Consider the following 18,401-nt stretch of genomic DNA (forward strand, 5'->3'; position numbering starts at 1 on the left):
TTTTTTCATGAAATTTTTCAAAATACTACACTATGACTTTTTTTCATGGAATTTTTCAACATGCTATACTATGACTTTTTTTCATGAAATTTTTCAAAATACTATAATTTGACTTTTTTTCATGAAATTTTTCAAAATACTATACTATGACTTTTTTTCATGAAATTTTTCAAAATATTATATTATGACTTTTTTTCATGAAATTTTTCAAAATATTATATTATGACTTTTTTTCATGAAATTTTTCGACATACTATAATTTGACTTTTTTTCATGAAATTTTTCGACATACTATAATTTGACTTTTTTTCATGGAATTTTTCAAAATACTATACTATGACTTTTTTTCATGAAATTTTTCAAAATACTATATGACTTTTTTTCATGAAATTTTTCAAAATATTATACTATGACTTTCATGAAATTTTTCGACATACTATAATTTGACTTTTTTTCATGAAATTTTTCAAAATACTATACAATGACTTTTTTTCATGAAATTTTTCAAAATACTATACTATGATTTTTTTTCATGAAATTTTTCAAAATATTATATTATGACTTTTTTTCATGAAATTTTTCAAAATACTATACTATGACTTTTTCATGAAATTTTTCAAAATACTATACTATGACTTTTTTTCATGGAATTTTTCAACATACTATACTATGACTTTTTTTCATGAAATTTTTCAAAATATTATATTATGACTTTTTTTCATGAAATTTTTCAAAATACTATATTATGACTTTTTTTCATGAAATTTTTCAAAATATTATACTATGATTTTTTCATGAAATTTTTCGACATACTATAATTTGACTTTTTTTCATGAAATTTTTCAAAATACTATACTATGACTTTTTTCATGAAATTTTTCAAAATACTATACTATGACTTTTTTTCATGAAATTTTTCAAAATACTATACTATGACTTTTTTCATGAAATTTTTCGACATACTATAATTTGACTTTTTTTCATGAAATTTTTCAAAATACTATACTATGACTTTTTTCATGAAATTTTTCGACATACTATAATTTGACTTTTTTTCATGAAATTTTTCAAAATACTATACTATGACTTTTTTCATGAAATTTTTCAAAAATATTATATTATGACTTTTTTTCATGAAATTTTTCAAAATACTATACTATGACTTTTTTTCATGGAATTTTTCAACATACTATATTATGACTTTTTTTCATGAAATTTTTCAAAATATTATACTATGACTTTTTTTCATGAAATTTTTCAAAATACTATAATTTGACTTTTTTTCATGAAATTTTTCAAAATACTATACTATGACTTTTTTTCATGAAATTTTTCGACATACTATAATTTGACTTTTTTTCATGAAATTTTTCAAACTATTATACTATGACTTTTTTCATGAAATTTTTCAAAATATTATACTATGACTTTTTTTCATGAAATTTTTCAAAATATTATACTATGACTTTTTTTCATGAAATTTTTCAAAATATTATACTATGACTTTTTTTCATGAAATTTTTCAAAATATTATATTATGACTTTTTTTCATGAAATTTTTCAAAATACTATAATATGACTTTTTTCATGAAATTTTTCAAAATATTATACTATGACTTTTTTTCATGAAATTTTTCAAAATACTATACTATGACTTTTTTCATGAAATTTTTCGACATACTATAATTTGACTTTTTTTCATGAAATTTTTCAAAATATTATACTATGACTTTTTTTCATGGAATTTTTCAACATGCAATACTATGACTTTTTTTCATGGAATTTTTCAACATGCAATACTATGACTTTTTTCATGAAATTTTTCAAAATATTATACTATGACTTTCATGAAATTTTTCGACATACTATAATTTGACTTTTTTTCATGAAATTTTTCAAAATACTATACTATGATTTTTTTCATGAAATTTTTCGACATACTATAATTTGACTTTTTTTCATGAAATTTTTCAAAATATTATACTATGACTTTTTTTCATGGAATTTTTCAACATGCAATACTATGACTTTTTTCATGAAATTTTTCAAAATACTATATTATGACTTTTTTTCATGAAATTTTTCAAAATATTATACTATGACTTTCATGAAATTTTTCGACATACTATAATTTGACTTTTTTTCATGAAATTTTTCAAAATACTACACTATGACTTTTTTTCATGGAATTTTTCAACATGCTATACTATGACTTTTTTTCATGAAATTTTTCAAAATACTATAATTTGACTTTTTTTCATGAAATTTTTCAAAATACTATACTATGACTTTTTTTCATGAAATTTTTCAAAATATTATATTATGACTTTTTTTCATGAAATTTTTCAAAATATTATATTATGACTTTTTTTCATGAAATTTTTCGACATACTATAATTTGACTTTTTTTCATGAAATTTTTCGACATACTATAATTTGACTTTTTTTCATGGAATTTTTCAAAATACTATACTATGACTTTTTTTCATGAAATTTTTCAAAATACTATATGACTTTTTTTCATGAAATTTTTCAAAATATTATACTATGACTTTCATGAAATTTTTCGACATACTATAATTTGACTTTTTTTCATGAAATTTTTCAAAATACTATACAATGACTTTTTTTCATGAAATTTTTCAAAATACTATACTATGATTTTTTTTCATGAAATTTTTCAAAATATTATATTATGACTTTTTTTCATGAAATTTTTCAAAATACTATACTATGACTTTTTCATGAAATTTTTCAAAATACTATACTATGACTTTTTTTCATGGAATTTTTCAACATACTATACTATGACTTTTTTTCATGAAATTTTTCAAAATATTATATTATGACTTTTTTTCATGAAATTTTTCAAAATACTATATTATGACTTTTTTTCATGAAATTTTTCAAAATATTATACTATGATTTTTTCATGAAATTTTTCGACATACTATAATTTGACTTTTTTTCATGAAATTTTTCAAAATACTATACTATGACTTTTTTTCATGAAATTTTTCAAAATACTATACAATGACTTTTTTTCATGAAATTTTTCGACATACTATACTATGACTTTTTTTCAGGGCTGGGGCGAAGCTAACATCAGCTGGCCTGGCTACTTGAGGCAGCTATAAAGTAAAAATCACTCAGCTGAGATATTTCAAACATGAAAAACCACATATTTATTTGAAATATTGAAGTACTGTATTGACAGACATATCCTATTAAATAGGAGAGAAAAAAGGCAGAATCTAAGGAGGAAACCCAAACATTATACAAACAGTATCAAAAAGTTGAAAATAGAAGCTCTGTGCATCACTGCTGCAGTATCTCATCAGATCACAGTGAGCCCTGAGAGGCTGTCTGTTCATGGGCATCTGCATAGAGGTCAAAGGTCAACCAATATCAGGGTCCCTGCTCACTGAAGTAGTGCGGATAGCTTTTAGCTGAAATATGTGTAATATTTTTAATAAAAATGACACTTCATGGGTTTGATAAAGTGTTTCATCCACTTCACTTTTTCAAATTTGTGTTTTGCTAAATTTAAGATCAATGTTTCTGTGCCGCTGTGCACACAACACCCTAAAGTGAGATAACAGACTATTATTAGACTATTTTTGTAGAATTACAGAAACAGGAACACAGATATCCCTCATTAAATAAAAACATATTCAAAGTAAAATTTAAATTAATTCAATCCATAGCACAACAAGGACAAAATGAAGAGGTTTGAATATTTTCCAAAGCCATTGCATATAAGATATATTAACAATACATTACTGTACATTACTGTTTTCCAGTAAAAGTCCATTTGAAAAATCACACATCAAAATGATTTAACCTTAAATGAGATTTCAGACTAATTCATACAAAGTACCAAATCTCAGATCAAACAATAAAGTGACAGCTGTTTTCTCCTGAATCGCTCCGTCTCTTCTTCCGTCTCATTGAACAACACAGAGCTCGGTGCCGGACTCATTGTGAGCCTCTCCCGTCCCGTCTGCATCTCTGTGAGTCCTGCTGTGCTCGTCTGACACTCCGTCCGACCCGTATGAATGGGGCTCCAGACTCTGCCTCAGCTCCATGAGCAGCTCTTTGCCGTCACTCGATGGCAGGTTTCCCAGGTAGTACTGAGGAGCCAACTCCACAAGCCTACGGTAGAGAGGTGTTTCTTTAGATTGGGCTTTTATAGACAACGATGAGCATCAAAATCCTTTAGAGGCCGCAATATTGTTCTGGCTGTTGACAGTTGTCAATAAAGATTGATTTGAAAGCTCTGAGGGCAGGTAAAGTTTGTTTTTTGCTAGCAGAGGTCTGTACGGGTCACAATGCTATCAAGGCAGAAACATGCTGCCTTGATCATCTGTGACATCCTTTCTGCTGTCCCGTGCGGCTTTATAAAGCAAACAATCTACTCGTACAGTAAGAGTAGGAATTACACAACCACATTTCTAAAATCATGCGGTGTATGCCTGGCTTTAGTTCAAGGATTAATGTCCGCAGCATTATCTAAATCTAATTTCTCGAAAGAAATATGTTCTCCGGCATTTTAGCAAAAATTCGCCTAAAACGAATAGGATTTTTGCCAAAAAACTAAGACTGAAACTAAATCAAAATCAGGTGCCAAAATGAACACTGGCTTGACTCAGTCCTTCTTCATCATAAACAGACTGAACAAGATGTTTATAATCTTGACTCTTTGATCAAGAAAATCTAAAATAAAAAAAGGTTAATTGGATTTCACACGGCGAAAATCCAGTTAACTTGCACATTTACAATGTTACGACGGTTTGACTCACATCTGAGGGTGGACTTCGGAAGCGATGCGGATGCAGTTATCGCAGGAGATGGTGAACTCGTGGTAGAGGACCCAGCTCGGGGGACTGGGGCACGGCTGGCGACACCGGTAGGACGAGAAGGGATGCAGGTGAGCCACGTGGCGGTGAGTTAGCAGGAGGTAGTTACCTGAGCCGTCCACATCGTGAGCCACCTGAACAGGTTAAGAACAACATTTATCATCAGCAACAAAGTGCAAAAATATATCACTCAGTTTTAAGAAAACAGGGTGTTTACTTTGAGGAAGAAGCCTGAGATGAGAGCACGCTTGATGTTCGTGCAGTTGTCTTGGCATCCGAAAGCAGGAGGAGAAACGGGAAGCTCTATTCGCTGCATCACCTCCAGCAGCTCCGCCCTGATCACCACGGCCAATCGTAAGGAGGCGTGACTGAGGAAGTTTGTCGTGCACCATGCCTCGTCCTGATTATCTGCAATTACCACACACGGACCATTCAATAATTCATGTATATATATATATATAAATATATAAATAAATAAATATATAAATCAAATATAAATAAATAAATAAATATAAAAAAATATATATATATAAATAAATTATATATATATATATATATATATAAATCAAAAATATATATATATATATATATATATAAATCAAAAATATATATATATATATATATATATATATATATATATATATATATATATATATATATATATATATATATATATATATATATATATATATATATATATATATGTTAATGAAGCCCCAACAGTCACATTAATGCAGGGTTCCCACTGTGGCTGTCATGCTAAATCTAACAAAGTATTTATGTAATGAAGGCTGAAGAGTACGTACGCTCTATGAAGGTATTATAAATATTAATAAGAGTCATGTGGTCTCCCTCTGCATGCATCAGAGGTCGCCAGTGTGTGATGGCGGTTTCCTCTCTGCTGGGGTCTGCTGTCACGAAGCAGGAGGGAGCTGACAAGAGGGCAAAGAACAGATCAAATGTTCATTTTAAAAGAGATACAGAAGTAAATAATGAAAATGTGCGGGGCCTCATTTTGGACTTTCATTGCGTCATGGGGCATCATGTCTTCGTGAATGTGATTTGATTGTGTCATCTTTATTGTTTACCAGACAGTAAAATTATTTTTTTTAACTTACCCGTGAGCATGGCAGCTATAGTGAGCAGCTCATCAACACAGTCGTACTCGCAGGCAGCGATCAGGGCTTTGGCCAGCGGTGGCTCCAGCGGCAGCTCTGACATTATGATGCCCACCTCTGACAGATTACCATCATCGTCCAGTGCTGCCAGGTAGTCCAGGTCCTCCAGAGCCTGCATTAGAGCCTCTGGGGCTGGGAATGAGGGAGACATGGAAAAAGAATAAATATGGAGGAGAGAGAGAGAAAACTGCAGTGCACCTAGCTGCAAACTGCTCTCGTACACATCAGTGATCATGGTCTCGCACCAATAAATGTCCAATAGGATAAAATGTGATGATTTACAAGGTGAAAACAATAGCAGCGTCGCTGGTGCAGCTGGTGAATAAATGTTATTCAGAGTGGTTCATAAATGTACCTGGTCTGTCCAGGAACTTGCACTGTCCCATGTCTGCAATATCAAGCCTCTTGAGCAACAGCACCAAGTGGCTGAGGTTTTCCTCTTCCACCCCCGGACAATGAGCCTCCTCCATCCCATCATACAGAGACTGAGGGTAAAGACGGAGACACAGACCTAAAGTCCAACAAGGAGACCACATGTAGTGAACAGTCATGATACAGTGAATTACTGTAGTTGGAAAATTAGATTTTCAGCCATGAAGTCTATCATTTATCACCATGAAGTCATTAATAACTAAAACACTTAACAATCTGATACAGAAGCTGCATGATGAAATAGGTATAAGCTGCCTATAATGGACATTTAATGACATGGATTGTTCTTATATACTTTTGTGAAGCTGGGTATACAGAAAATAATTGCAAAGCCAAAATCTGAATTAGTTTGTGGACATGCATCGCTGTCGGGTTTTAGGAAATGTTCACATTGAACTATATCAGCTGGTAATCAGAACAGCAGCAATGACCTTTGACCTACCTGGAAGGCGGCTGTTCACCCTTTGAGTTCTCATGTCGGCCTGGTGTTTGCTGATCGACCTCACGACCTGCGAGTTAGCTCGTATTTGTGTATTGTAAACCTGTGGCAGAATATGGGGAAACATGTCAGAGAAGGAATCGTTACACGACAGCCTGAACATGCTGATTTGATTTCCACTTTATTCAAATAACTCTTTGTGTTCTGCATTTAAGTACATATTTTCATTTTTTTTGCATACAGCTGATTTAGCATCTACTGACTGAGCACATTAGAACAATCTGTAGTTTATATCAAAACCATACAAGCAACCAATGATCAGAGTAAATAAATACAATAGAAACATAAGAGACAGAGATATGTGGGCTTATTTTGTTTAAACAATTTGTAATTTAATCGCAACATTTTGTCATGTATGAAAACCAACTCACAGTTTTGAGTTGAAGGCCCGTGTCTATGACGTAGCGAATAGCTGGCAGGGAGAAGGAAGCCTCTGCGAGGCTATCTGAAAGGATAACCTTCCTTTTGACCCCCAGCACCGAGCCATCCGCGCTCTGGGAGCTGTCATTCTCCCGCAGCGTAGAAGCTTCGGGGTTGGATTCGTAGACCCGCTGGGTCAGCCCACCCAGTCCAGCATGGAGGGGGAGGATCCTGAGAGGACCGAGCTGAGGACTCAGAGCTACACACTCCTTCTCCAGCAGGACCACACACTCTTCTGTTTCCTGCACAGAACGGGGAAGAGAGAGAGAATGGAGCCTCAGTTTGAATCCACTCATTCAAAACATCCACTCTGAAGCCCTCCACATACATTGTGAGGGTTTATGTTGTGTCGTGTCGGTGTCGTGTTAGTACACTGTGTGTGCTTCACTGAGGATTAACCAGAACAGATCAGTATCATCAGAGAGGACTTTGACTTACAAATGTAGCCTCGGCTCACACAGGCACACACGACAGGCTCCGTGTTAAATGGACACCAGGACCGATAGTGAGTCGAGGAGCAGAAGGTGCGGTGATGTTGACATAAAGGGAGTTTAATTTGCTTGAGAGAGAGTTTGATATACTTTAGGTCAATATATACACATAGCTTTGCACATGGATGGAGAACACATGACAGATACGTTGCGTTCTGTGTGTGTGTTTGTGTGTGAAACGGAGGCCTCTCAGGTTGAAGTGTCCTTGTTTCACTCCTCTACAAGACAAAGGTGGTGAAACTCTACAGCACACCACAGTGAATATTGGTGGTATGACCAGTTTTCCTTTTGTTAAATATACAAAAAGACTTCACTAGGAACTTGATATGGTTTCTACCGATACGCCGCTAAATCTATTACTGTTGCTGGACTTTAGTGACTAGTTTTACTCTAAGGGTGTGTGTTCACATCTGTAGTTGGGTTTATTTGGTCTGGACAAAAGGGGAAACATGATTTTAGTTTAATTTGGTACTTTGGAAGTTTTAAAAACTATATAGGTTTATAAAGTATGAGACTTGTACCTGTGCACTCGCCAAAAACACCATCACATCTCCTTCCTCTCCTCTTCTATGCAGATCCAGCACCATGTGACAGGCAGCAGCCGCCGGTTCCTTCCCAGACGAAAGCTCCCGGTACATTATCTCCACCTTGTTCAACTCAACAGTCTTACTGTCCCCCGTACTGTCCCCCTCCACCTTCTCACTCCCCTCTTCCCGGTCTCTGGTAGGGGGGTCAGTGAGCACGCTGTCCAGGGAGAGGTGAGGGACAGTTGGTCCCAGGAAGGTGGAGAGCCGAGGCGCCAGCGTCGGGTGAGCGAGGAGAACCACACGGAAGTTGTCTGACCTCTGCCGGCAGACGTCACACAGCAGGCCCAGCAGCACGTCGGTGGGCACGGTACGCTCCTGGAGCTCGTCCAACACCACGATGCCATACTGATGCAGCAGAGGGTCGGACATCATTTCCTCTAGCAGGAGAGTGTCACTGACGAACCTGAGAAGAGGGAAAGGAAAAAAAAGAGATGAGGAAAGAGCCAGTATCCTTTAAACAAATACAGATTTTAAAGCATTTTGACAGCGGGATGGCCCAGCGGGTCAAACCTCACAAAAAACCCTATCAATGGCCAGGAGCTCTGTCAAAGTGTCCTTTGACACATAACTAAGAGATGAAGTGACATGCTAAATGGCTGAAAACTGTGACCTTTATGGATGTACATTTATCTATATAATCCTTCCAGAGTGCAGGAAAGGACACAGGGATCAATTTTCAGTGATTACACTGCTGCTATAACACTTTTACTGCCACCTTGGACAACAAACTGCTGGGAACAGAGAACAAAGAGTCGAGGTGTGGCTGTAAGCAAAAGAAAGACCATGCAACATTATCATAAGAAAAAACGAGTGAAATCCAATGAAGCCGTCTACATTACCTCTGAGGAGGAGAAGACGATTCCACATGATACAGATCAGCATTGTGCTCAGACAATAAAGCAATGAATGACTCATTTCATGGATTTCCCTACAGCTGGGTCGAGCGCATTTTGATATTGATATCTTGTTGAAAAATGTGTTGCACTTGTACTCAAACCCCCCCGAGACCCGCGATCCAGACTGACTTTACTGTCTTTCAGAGGCTCTAGTAGGTTCAGTTTTAGGGCTAGAGTGAAAACACAGATATCATAAGAAACTACAAAACCTAAGGAATCAACCATGTCATGCTACCATGTCGGGAAAGAAGCTGAATAACGCTCCAAAGTTGGGCTAAATTTTAGTGAGGAAAACTGGCATGGCCATTTTTAAAGGGGTCCCTTGACCTCTGACCTCAAGATATGTGGATGAAAATGGGTTCTATGGGTACCCACGAGTCTCCCATTTACAGACATGCCCACTTTATGATAATCACATTCAGTTTGGAGCAAATAGTGCATCTGAAAACGAGAGGCATGACCCAGAACTGGGGAAAATAATAACATGTCATTATCAATATGCATTATCCATGCGCCCTAACCTGAGCAGGGTGTCGGGTGTACAGCTGTCATCGTGAGACACCCTGTAGCCCACCTCCAGACCCAGGCTGAGGTCCATCTCATCAGCCACGCGAAGGGCCAGACTCACCGCCGTCACCGAATGGGGCTGAGAACAACACACCAGGCCCTGAGAAAACTCATAGGACAAAGCGTACTCCACGCACCACTGTGGCACCTGCAGGGAGAACAGGAGGGAGAAGAAAAGAAAGACAAGAGGTCAACAAGACGAGGAAGCCGTAATATAATACTGGGGGACATGATGAGTATTTACACACAGGTTTACACAGTTGTTCAGAAGCAGTGTAAGGAGTCCAAACCATCACTACAATTAGTTTGAAGTTGTTACAGCTACGGCTGCACAATTAATCTTATATTAATCGCGACCACAATTTTGGTTTCCTACAATAAAGTGAACATGATCGACTGCAATATTGACGTTTAAAATGTGTGATCCGCTAATAGAAAACTCTGCTGCATATCAAATCAAGCGCTTCTTAAACTAACAGCCAGCCACTAGGGGGCTACCGATAGCCGACAGCGACAGACCGTGAGAAACTTTCCTGAATGTTGCAGCTGCAGTCCACAGTAGAAGAGTAATATACTGTATAATACTCGTTTTAACAGAGAGCAGATAAGCAAAATGCACTGAATTCAGGTGAAGAAGAACCTTATTTTAAGTCTTATTTAATGCAGAAATGTGTTAATTAGCAGGACAAGCTGAAAGCACAACGTAAAAGAGAAAGCAGTGCTCTGTTTATTCAATTTTGGGTAAAATATTTTGGTACGATTTCTAGGAGATGCACTGTGGATAAGGACCAGTCTTATTTTGATACAAAGATTTGTACATTAGCAGGAATGTAGCACATCATGGAAGTGAAAGCAGCGCTCTGTGTGATTAAATGTGAAAGTGCAATAAAAATATTTTGTCCCTAAAATCTATGAATAATTGTGATAAATAATCGTGATCTCAATATTGATCAAACTAATCGTGATTATCGTGTTGGTCATAATCGTGCAGCCCTAGTAACAGCTGCAAGGAAATATTACAGGTTGCATACGGTTGCCTATTTACACATCCAGCCGACACAGAGCAATGTTAGCATTCATCTGGAGTTGTGTTTATGTCCGCTGTCTGTAAGGCCAATATTCACTCTGGCTCTGCTTTGGTTTCTACTAACTCTAGAGGAAAATATCCAGACACAAGGTTGATGAGAGCGTTGAGACTGAACCAAAACGGTGAAGTTACCGGCCAAAAAATCAGAACAGTGAGCTAAAATGAGCTGAAATGCTCTGTAGTACCTTCAAATCCAACAGTAAAATAAGTTTCCTTTTGGCTTCTTCCTCAAAAATAATGCATGATCTTAAACTCATCTATTCAAACAGGTTGTGTGATGCAAACTGGATCCACAACCATCAGCCAGTTGTTCCATGCTTTTATCCACTTGGCTCACAGTACTGTAGGTGTGCACATGTTCCAGTAATAAATGAACAAGCAAGTGAAGTGCCATCAATGGATGACTGGACAGAACAAATATACCACGGCCCTACAACAGAATAAATATTTAACCAAAGCCTGCATTAGAGCTGATGATGATGAGGACATGGAAAGGAAAAAGCTGAATCATCCATCAAACATCAAACAAACAAACAAACCCAGGAAGACGACCTCTTTGTGGAAACTAATGGGAATTCAAGTTAAGAATAAAGAAGTCAAATTATGCCAAATATTCAGATCTGTGTGGAAATGTAATCTCCATAGTGTTCTCTCATATTTATGCTCTAAAATATTACACTTTTACACACACAGTTGTTCTCCTTCAACTCAGAGTGAGAGTAAAGGTAGCAGAAATGATTGACATTGCATGCAGCCAACGGTAAGAAGTGCAAAGGTCAGAGTGTCTTAACAACAGCTAATCAGTACAGCACAGTGTCACCAGAATGATAAAAGATGCAGCAGGTTAAAAAGACAAAAGAGAAAGTGTGTTTCTCCTTGAAATACACATGGTATAGTAGCACGAAGTAAGCTGCTGATTAGAGAAGAAGGTGCTGGAAAGGGGAGCTCAGCATGTTTCTTGATGAAATGAGTGTTGAGGTTACAGCAGAACAATGTTACTGGACTGTCATTCATTAGCCTGAGGGGAGCGGAGAGCTGAGAGGCAGGTGTAATGATAACCAGGTCATCACAGGGAGAGTACACGTCTACTATAGAGAGAGTAGTGAATGAGCTTATAATGCTTAGAAGCTTAAATGACTCAAAATATAGGACAAGGATCAACACATTATCCCATTATTACTGTGTCTCATTAACCCGGTTAGTCAGGTTTCTGTGGCATGGAAACAGATCGTTTTACACAGTATTTTAAGTTCTTGAATATTCGTAGCTGTTTTTGTTAATAGACACTGGTGCATTTAAGATGTGCGCCTTATTGTGTTACATGAAAAATGGTTTTGTGTAAAACTAAAATCACTCTTAGTAAAGTAAGGTGTTGAATAAAGTACTATTTTGTAAAAGCACTGAAATCGGTACTTGGCACTAGTACTGTATGTTATGAAATGTTCAATTTAATTCAATTCAATTTATTTGTATAGTGTACAGTGTTAAGGAAATATTTGAATGGTATCAAAAACATGGCTTTGCTCTACCTTTTGTTTTGAAAACTAGAGCAGAAGCAGTAGGCTAAACCACTGTTCATTCAACTTGAATAGAAGTTGGTTTATTTTATTTTTTGATAAATATTGGACTACCTTGTATCTTGAGAACTGAAGCAGCAAGTCCTGAAGTTGCATTTTTTTTTATTATTTTCAAATAAAAGGTGTTATGTATTTGCCATTAATTGTTGTGTCTACTTGTTTATATCCATAATTAATTTATCCCTGATTCCCTTACAAGAAAAACTTTGAGGAATCCTGACCTGCACTGTCCAGTATCAGATATTTATTTCACAGTCACACTGATTGAATTTTTGGCAAAAAAAAAAGTTACTGTATCGATTTCAAGTCATTGTATCGTATCGTTTCATATCATATCGTATCGTATCGTATCGTATCGTATCGAATCGTATCGTTTCGTATCGTATCGTATTGAATCGTATTGTTTCGTATCGTATCGTTTCGTTTCCTATCGTATCGTATGGTTTCATATCGTATTGTATCGTATCGTATCGTTTCATATTGTATCGTATCGTATCGTTTCGTTTCATATGGTATTGTATCGTATCGTATCGTTTCATATCGTATTGTATCGTATCGTATCGTATCGTTTCATATTGTATCGTATTGTATTGTTTCGTTTCATATGGTATTGTATCGTATCGGATCGTTTCATATTGTATCGTATCGTTTCGTTTCATATCGTATTGTATCGTATCGTATTGAATCATATCATTTCGTATCGTATCGTATCGTATCGTATCGTATCATATCGTATCGTTTCGTTTTATATCGTATTGTATCGTATCGTATCGTTTCATATCGTATTGTATTGTATCGTATCGTTTCATATCGTATTGTATCGTATCGTATCGTATCGTATCGTTTCATATTGTATCGTATCGTTTCGTTTCATATGGTATTGTATCGTATCGTACCGTATTGTATCGTATCGTATCGTATCGTATCGTATCGTATCGTTTCATATTGTATCGTATCGTATCGCTCTAGATGAGCCAAATATCCTCCTTGAAATTGATACATATCGTATTGTTGTAAAAATGTATCATTACAACCTTAATGGCTAAGTATTCATATTATTATGTTGCAACAAACACTGTCAATTTAAGAATCTAAAAGGTTCATGTTTAGAGTTTGACCTGGATAAATTTAGGTGATTACATACACATGTTATTTCCCCCTGTGGCCCTGCTGGTTCCTGGTTACCTGGGTGCTTTTTCCAGCTCCACTCGGTGCACTGATCAGCAGCATGCTGTGGCTCTCCAGGTGCTCCAGCAGACTCTGCCTGAGTCTCCAGATGGGAAACTGACGCCTCTCCTCCAGCAGGGCGTAGTAACGTGAAGAAAAGGGCAAACCGTCGTAAGGGTTCACTTCTAGGTCTCCCAGCCCTTCCTCATCCCCTCTTCCTCCGTCACCTTCATCGTCTAAGTCCCCAGACAGGAGGGACGATATGGACAGGGAGTCCAGGGCAGACGAGGGTCGAACCTGTGACCCCGGGGAGAGGGAGGTGGCGGAGGGCTTAGCTGGTGGTGGTGGTGGTGATGACATCATCAGCCGGGGTGGATGAGGGGCTGGTTCACAGAGAGGCCTGAGATTACCTACAGAGAGGCAAAAACACACGAAGCAAAGGACGGAGTCAGGGGAGGTGACGTCAGACCTACAGTATATTCGACACACTGAAGTTAGTAGTTGCCTGCTGTGCCAATTAGCCTTTAACATTCAGCTGACAGTACAGTCAGAGTTGGCTCCAAGTCATACAGAAGCAACTGAGAAGACACTTGAATTTCAGGAACTACAGACATGAATGTAAAGCTCAGAGGCCACAGTACTTCCTGTCTCTAGTAAACATTGTCTCCTTTCCCTCAAACAGGCCCGTCATAGGAACGTGTAGCGTGTCTGGTATTTAAGTGTGGAATGCTTGACTCCACCCAGATGCCACAGACAGTGTGTGTGTGTGTGTGTGTGTGTGTTGGACAGCTGCAACAGACATGATCTGTGGAGGAAGGCCTGCTGGCACCTTACTGGCATGCTGATTTATAGAGAGGCAAAGTCCCGCCCCTAGTCAACGGAGAGAGACAATTTTTTTGATCCCGTTTGAATTACGCCATGAATCACACATATGATGTTTGTCAATTTAAAGTCAAGAAAGTCTCAGTTTGTCGTAGGTTTGTCGTAATATCGTTTATATGATATCTGTGTATTCATTCTAGCCCAGGGTTCAGCAACCTTTACTATCAAAAGAGCCACTTTTGACCAAAAACAAAATCTGTCTGGAGCCGTAAAACATATTTGAGCCTCATAATGAAGGTAACACAGCCTATTAAGTCTAATGCAGTGAAGTGCAAATAAGAGGCAGGACATTGAAGAAACGTCTCAATTTTGGCAGGAGGCTCCTGCTGGTTTTTCAGCAAATGCAATATGCAAATGTCTTTCAATTTGTTTTTCTGTTATTAAATCTGCCCACGCACTATTAAAGGTCCCATATCATGCTCATTTTCAGGTTCATACTTGTATTTTGTGTTTCTACTAGAACATGTTTACATGCTGTAATGTTCAAAAAAACACTTTATTTTCCTCATACTGTCTGCCTGAATATACCTGTATTCACCCTCTGTCTGAAACACTCCGTTTTAGTGCATTTCAACGGAATTGCAATGGAATTGCGTTGCTAGGCAACAGTTTGGGTCCATGTTTACTTCCTGTCAGCTGATGTTATTTACATACACTGCAACAGGAATAAACTGGGACACATTTAAAATGTTTATGTTTAAAATCGTGTAATGATCTATATATTGTATATTTGTGACATCACAAATGGACAGAAATCCTAAAGGCTTGTTTCAAACGCACAGTTTCTGAATACAGGCTGTGTGTATTTCTCTGTGGATTAAGCTTTTCGATAGTTTCACAGTATTTATATATCACTTAAACCTGCTTTATAATATAAAAGACATGAAAATGTCACTTTTTATAATATGGGACCTTTAAGAACTTTGGTTTCTATTGTCAAATAAAAATAATTTTTAGGGTTTTAATGTTTAGTTTTCTCAAAGCAAGGTATTGAAAAAGTATCGGCTTTAGTATCTGTAACAAAACGTGGGTACTGCAACGGCACTAGTATGTTCTACCTTCAAACCGTACCCATCCCTAATAACAGGAGCTATAACGAGCTGCACTGAGCCACTGTGTGATGAAAACCAGGAAGCTGAAAAGCAGTGACGCATGCAGTATTAAGTTGCATTGTGACAGCAGAGGATTAAATTGATCACACTTTACGTAATTACAAATAACATACTAAACAGCAGGCTACCAGCAGCAGCAGGTTCCCAGACAGTTGTGCAGGCTGGTCCAGCTTAACAAAGTGCAGACACATAGCTGAAGTTCACGCTATCTCAGCAGGAAAGATACCAGCAGCAGTGAGATATTCAAAAGAGCTCTTCAGCTCAGACTCACAACAGTGAACATCACTGTCCTGCTTGACAGAAGCCAAAAACCTACTCTACAAATAGGCTTATAAGGATACTGGGAAAATAATAAATCGGTATTGGGACTGAAAAAGTTGGATCGGTGAATCCCTACTTTGCCATTTCCTAAGTTTGACCCAGTGGGTGAGAAGAAGAGTCTTGTTTCCAAACTTCTCCTATTTCACAGATAGAGCCCAATGTTTTCCTGGGACCTATCAATGCATTAGTAATGTTTTTATACCACTCCTTGGATAGCACTACACTACCTTTGACGAGCTTACACTGTACATTGTTATTGAGACTGTGTGTATCTAATTTGAATCACCCGAGGGTGGAGCCATCAATTGTTTGTGTACAGGTCACGAGACAAACAAAAGGATGCAGTGAATGCAAATAGCTGGCTGTTTATAATCACATTACAAATATAAGTTCCTTCTCATAATATTTTTTGTGATTCCTCTGGGACACGCGGGATCGTCTAAATAACGCTCCAAAGTTGTGCTAAATTTTAGCAAGGAAAAACTGGCATGGCCATTTTCAAAGGGGTCCCTTGACCTCTGACCTCAAGATATGTGAATGGAAATGGGTTTTATGTGTACCCACGAGTCTCCCCTTTACAGACATGCCCACTTTATGATAATCACATGCAGTTCTTTGCATGCAGTATCAATGTGTTATTTTCTCCTATTCTAAAATAATGTGTTTGAATATTTCTGCATACTGGGGTCCCTAAACAGTCTTGAATTACATAAAGTGGGTATCACTGTAAAGCTGAGACTCTTGTGGATCCAATGAGCCCAACTGTATTCATGTGTGATGATGTTAGTCCCCATAGGAGACATTTCATTGTAGTGAGACCATTTTTTTTAAACTTGCCCTCACTGTATAAAATGACCTGTGGTGACCTCTAGGATAATCACAGCCTCATGAAACTTTACAGCCACAAACTAGAGACCTAGAGCATTCAGAGGATGGATGGCTTTCCTAGGTAGATTGACAATAAGGGGGTTTCTGAGCAGTTTACACAACAGAAGTGCTCGCCGAAAAATGCAATTCTTGCAGAAATCTCAAAGTTTTTGATACCAAATCACAGCATGGCTTTTTCTATGGTGTTCCTCAAGGTCTTAATGTCTTAAAGTGGTATTTTGGAGGGATTATTGATCATTTTTTTTATCAATTCTTGAGTGGTAAAAAAGCACCAAATCTGTGTAACAAATGGTATCAACCCAAAAATGTCTGCAACAACTTATGAGACATGATAGAGCATGGGAATTTTACAATTTATTTTAAATAATTAATTCATGTTTATTTCTGATTGATGACTAGAACAACTTGACACACAGTGCTGCAGCAGCATCTCAAATTAATCTCCAGGTTCCCAGCTTTCAGATGATGTACACCACTTCTATGTGACATCTACTGTTGTTCTATGGTGTTCCTCAAGGTCTTGGTGTCTTAATGTGGTATTTTGGAGGGATTATTGATCATTTTGTATCAATTCTCGAGTGAAAAAAAGGTTAAATTTAGCACCAAAACCCCAAAATTGCTGCAACAACTTAAGAGACACAATAGAGCATGGGGATGACCATCATATACTTCTATCATAATGTTCTAAACCCTTATACAATCAATTTTAAATAATTAATTAATGCTTATTTCTGATTTATGACTAGAACAACTTGCCACACAGTGCTGAGCAGCATCTCAAATTAATCTCCAGGTTCCCAGCTTTCAGATGATGTACACCACTTCTATGTGACATCTACTGTTGACCTGCTATCTCCCCCTAAAGACCTCCTGTACCTCCCTAAAAAAGACAAAAACAGGTCTATTGTGGGTCTCAGAGGGTTTTAAAAGCAGTGTAAATATTACTATGAGAGCATATTCTTAGCTCTGAGTGCCATTTAAAGTCTGCTAAGTCACACAGTCGTAAATAAAACAAACACAAAGACATGAGCTAGTACAGGTGTACTGTGTCACCAGGTGTGTGTCTTACCTGTGAAACATATCTGTAGGTAGAGAAGGTGAGGAAACCAGAAGAAGCCTTCAGTCCAGTGTCAGTCCACTCACATTCACATACCGGACAACAGCTGGATAAAAACCAGGAAATGTGGAGGGGAACACGTTGCGACAGTCGTTCCCAGTGTGTCTCCTTGGATGTGGTTTGTTTCCTGACAGCTGTGTGAGAATAACAACAAAAGACTGGAGCAGTTGACTGGTCGAGCTCAGCTAGCAGCAGCCGCCATGTTGGTCTGGGGAGCTGTCAGATCTCGTGGTGCGTTCAGGGCTCCTCGGAAAACACGGAGATTTTTTTTTGGTTTTGGGGAATCCATGTGGTCAGAGTGGTTAGACCAGACAGATGTTC

General features: G+C 37.1%; 1 protein-coding gene across 1 annotated transcript; it reads right to left on the reverse strand.

The window, feature by feature from the left end:
• Positions 1–3,161: 3,161 nt before the first annotated feature.
• Positions 3,162–18,337, reverse strand: dqx1 (DEAQ box RNA-dependent ATPase 1). Its single transcript, XM_037752407.1, has 12 exons — positions 18,033–18,337; positions 13,779–14,170; positions 9,884–10,077; positions 8,401–8,869; positions 7,340–7,630; positions 6,912–7,011; positions 6,393–6,548; positions 5,978–6,169; positions 5,666–5,791; positions 5,077–5,267; positions 4,803–4,993; positions 3,162–4,155 (listed from the first exon to the last, which is right to left on the reverse strand). Exons 2-12 carry the CDS (start codon positions 14,121–14,123, stop codon positions 3,948–3,950), a joined length of 2,463 nt encoding a protein of 820 aa, XP_037608335.1. The 5' UTR covers positions 14,124–14,170; positions 18,033–18,337; the 3' UTR covers positions 3,162–3,947.
• Between the last annotated feature and the right edge of the window lie 64 nt (positions 18,338–18,401).

This window comes from Sebastes umbrosus, chromosome 19 (genome assembly GCF_015220745.1).
Source record: "Sebastes umbrosus isolate fSebUmb1 chromosome 19, fSebUmb1.pri, whole genome shotgun sequence".
Taxonomy (NCBI): Eukaryota; Metazoa; Chordata; class Actinopteri; order Perciformes; family Sebastidae; genus Sebastes; species Sebastes umbrosus.